The 3,299-nt window shown below is 46.9% G+C and overlaps 1 protein-coding gene across 1 annotated transcript in view; it reads right to left on the bottom strand.

The window, feature by feature from the left end:
- Positions 1-2,372, bottom strand: part of Dnaja3 (DnaJ heat shock protein family (Hsp40) member A3) — a 24,169-nt gene extending 21,797 nt beyond the window's left edge. Inside the window, exon 1 of the mRNA XM_021209925.2 lies at positions 2,142-2,372. Within this exon, the coding sequence (XP_021065584.1) occupies positions 2,142-2,352 (211 nt within the window). The 5' untranslated portion in view covers positions 2,353-2,372. The remainder of the gene's footprint in view (positions 1-2,141) is intronic.
- Between the last annotated feature and the right edge of the window lie 927 nt (positions 2,373-3,299).

The raw sequence follows: 3,299 nt of genomic DNA, 5'->3' as shown, positions 1-3,299 counted from the left end.
GTGAGTTCCAGGACAGCCAGGGCTACACAGAGAAACCCTGTCTCAAAACAAAACAAAACAAAACAAAACAAAACAAAAAAAATGAGCAGGAATAATCAGAATGTGATTAAAATGGCAGGTGTTATGAGATTGTGATTGTCTCTTCAGTCACTCCCAGAGAAGACATTAGACCTCGGTTCTTGGTGACCCTATATTGGACCTCTTTCCTTGCTACCTACCTAGCTGTATTCCCGTACACCTCACCCCTTCCATTATCAGGAGGATGAGTCTAGTAGTGGCAAGGGCTTGTCAGCTGTACCAGCTTCTAGGATATCAGCAGGCAGCTCAAGGAAACTGTGAATAACCACAGGTAACTATTACACAGCGGATGCTTTTTTCTATTCTAAAGGCCAATGATTAACAACTATTAGGAAATATCTGGGTTTTTTTCTCTACAAAGTATGTCCAGTAGATGTCTTGTTTTTTGAACCCAGAATAGGACTAGTCTTCATGTTGGTTTAAGAATGCCTAATCCAGTAGCTACTTGCTGATTTCTTTCTGGTTGGGAGATTTCTTTTTTTATGATTTATTATTAGTTCTTATGTTTCAGTATTTTGACTGAATGTATGTCTGTGAAGAGGTGTCAGATCCCCTGGAACTACAGCCACAATCAGCTGAGAGCTACCATATGGGTGATGGGAAATGAAATTGAACCTGGGTCCTCTGGAAAAGCAGTCAGCGTTCTGAACAGCTGAGCCATCTCTCCAGCCCCTGCTTGGGACATTTTTATGCCATCTGATTTTCATAAATCAGACTTTAGGAATGATCACAGACTAAAGTTTAGGGCCAAACTGATGACCTTAGATGTGGTGTCAGGATACACCACTACAAGATGCCATGTCCACATATATCTAGTCACTTGAGATAAAATATGCCCACTGTAGCCTATGGGCTGACTTGAGGAAAGCCAACTGTAGTTCTTCAGTCATGCTTTCATACAGAAGTAATACTTAGAGCCTGTGGACATGCACCTCCCTCTCTCTCTCACACAAGGATACATAATTTCAAAACCACTCTAAGGCATAAATGAGGCCCTATGCTTGATCCCTAGAACTACCCAAAATAAAGTTCACTGCTTGCTTCCTTCCCTCTCACTGAAAATGAAGCAATAACACAGTATAAGGAACTATCATGACACCTGGAAAGATGGCTCAGCAATTAAAGGCACATACTGCTCTTGTAGAGGACATACGTTCAGTTCCTACTAGGCCCTAAGTCTAGCAGCAAATAACTCAGGGGATCAGATGCCTCTGGCCCCCTTGGGCACCTGGACTTAAGAGCACATACCCACACACAGATACACATATACATAACTCAAAATAACTTAAAAAAATATTTTTTAAAGAGAAAGAAAAGCTCGTGGCTAAACCACTTCACAGCTTAATGCACACTGATTTGGCATCCCCTCCAGCTATAAGGTATGTGCCACACCAAGACTACCACTTTTTAGCTTTGTGACTTTTTCATGTTTTTTAACATCTAAACCTGTTTCTCCATAAAACGGAATGGTTAAACAATGCCTTTCATGTTGAAATGTTCTCCAAGGAGTGAAATCATACTTCCTATACAATGTTTAATAAATGTTAGACTCCATTATTGCATTCACTGACAAGGATTCTAAAAGACTGATAAATGCCCTTCCATTATACCACGTGATATTGAGGATGAACGCTATGAAATGACAATCCATCACATTCTCTAACCTTAATAAGGACAAGCACCTACATCTCCCTGAATTTCTGGGTGCCTAGCACTCACTAAATGGCAGTTACATCTTCCACTACAAGCTAGAACGTGAAGAAAAAGGGAAGGGCTCTGACAAGGGGGCAGCAGCCTGGACAGAGAGGTGAACTGTTGACAGGGGTGAAGGTTCATGGCGTTCGGAGCGTTTCAACACCTCCGGCTCCACGCAGCTCTTTCCCCTCGACGGCTTCTGGGTAGCCAGCGCCTTGGCCTCTCTGCCTCCTGCTTGCCTGTGTCCCCAGAAATTCCTCTCTTGGGCCGGAAGGCATCTCCATCCCGCTACCCTGGTCATCAGATGGAGCCGAGTCGCCCTTTCTAATCCCAGGAGCCTCGACTCCAGAGCTGGAAGCCTCCCTCACCTGTGAGGCGGACACCGGGTCTCAATGTCAGCAGCGCCCGGGGGCCGTGAGCGCCCGTGGACAGCCCGAAGGCAGAGACGCACAGCCTGCGACACACGGATGTTGCCACTACGCCCCCCTGGGGCTGCTGGACCCCTCTCCCCGCTGCAGCCGGCAGCCGGGGGGTCCCCACTGCCACCCTCAACCAGCGTGGGGAACACCACGCAGCCATTTTGGCCCGGGGACACTGCGCCTGCGCAGACCGTCCCTGGCCCGCCTCGCCGGTCGCGTCTTCCGGGGGCGAGGCATCGGCAGCACGCAGAGCGTAAGCATTGCGCACGCGCCTCGGTCTCCGAACCGTAGAACCTACGCCAACGTGTACGAGTGCTAGACTATGAGGATGTCAGTTTGTAACTTTCCCCTGTATTGGAATTTTGTGATGTAGGAACGAATGCCGCACTTTACTTGTGAATGTTTTGGCTGAGTGTAGCAACCGTATTCTCGCGAGCCTTGCCCTGACAGGGACTACAAACCCCAGCAGACATCGCGGCGTCAGTATCAGATTCCGGTATGCCCCGCGTGGATGCCCTCCCTTGACCCTGAAAATTACATCTTATTACATGTTCTCTCAGAAAGCCTCCACCCCGGTTGTTGGCTGCAGTTTTTCCGTGTCTGATAACTTCGCAGCAGAACTTGAAACGCTCAGGTCCGTCTTAAGCACGTTAGCCTTCTCCAAACCTGTAGCTAGAATTCAATGAGCATTGTGAATGCCTATTATGTATTGTGCACCTGCTGTTTGTTATCCATGTTCTATAATATAAAGTTAGAGCAAACCCGCTCCAGAGGAGCAAGCTCGCCTCACAGGAACAGACTTCTTATTAAGTAACAACAATAAATGTTATCAAAGATGCACCATTACGAGCATACCAGTGTACCCGATCTGTTAGACTAGATTGAGGTAGGATGATCAGGAGCAGGAGTTCAAGATCATTTTCTGCTATAGAGCAAATTCGAGATAGTCCGGGCTACATGAGACCCCATCTCAGAGTTAGGTCCAAAGGAGAATCCAATTCCCCAAACTCCAAAAAGCAGTGCAAATATCCAGAAATAGACTCAACCTGGAGTTCAGGAGTCAGGCAATGGTTTCTCACACCTTTAATCCCAACACATGGGAGGCAG

This window comes from Mus pahari, chromosome 12 (genome assembly GCF_900095145.1).
Source record: "Mus pahari chromosome 12, PAHARI_EIJ_v1.1, whole genome shotgun sequence".
Lineage (NCBI taxonomy): Eukaryota > Metazoa > Chordata > Mammalia > Rodentia > Muridae > Mus > Mus pahari.
This window is presented reverse-complemented; position numbering and strand designations above follow the sequence as displayed.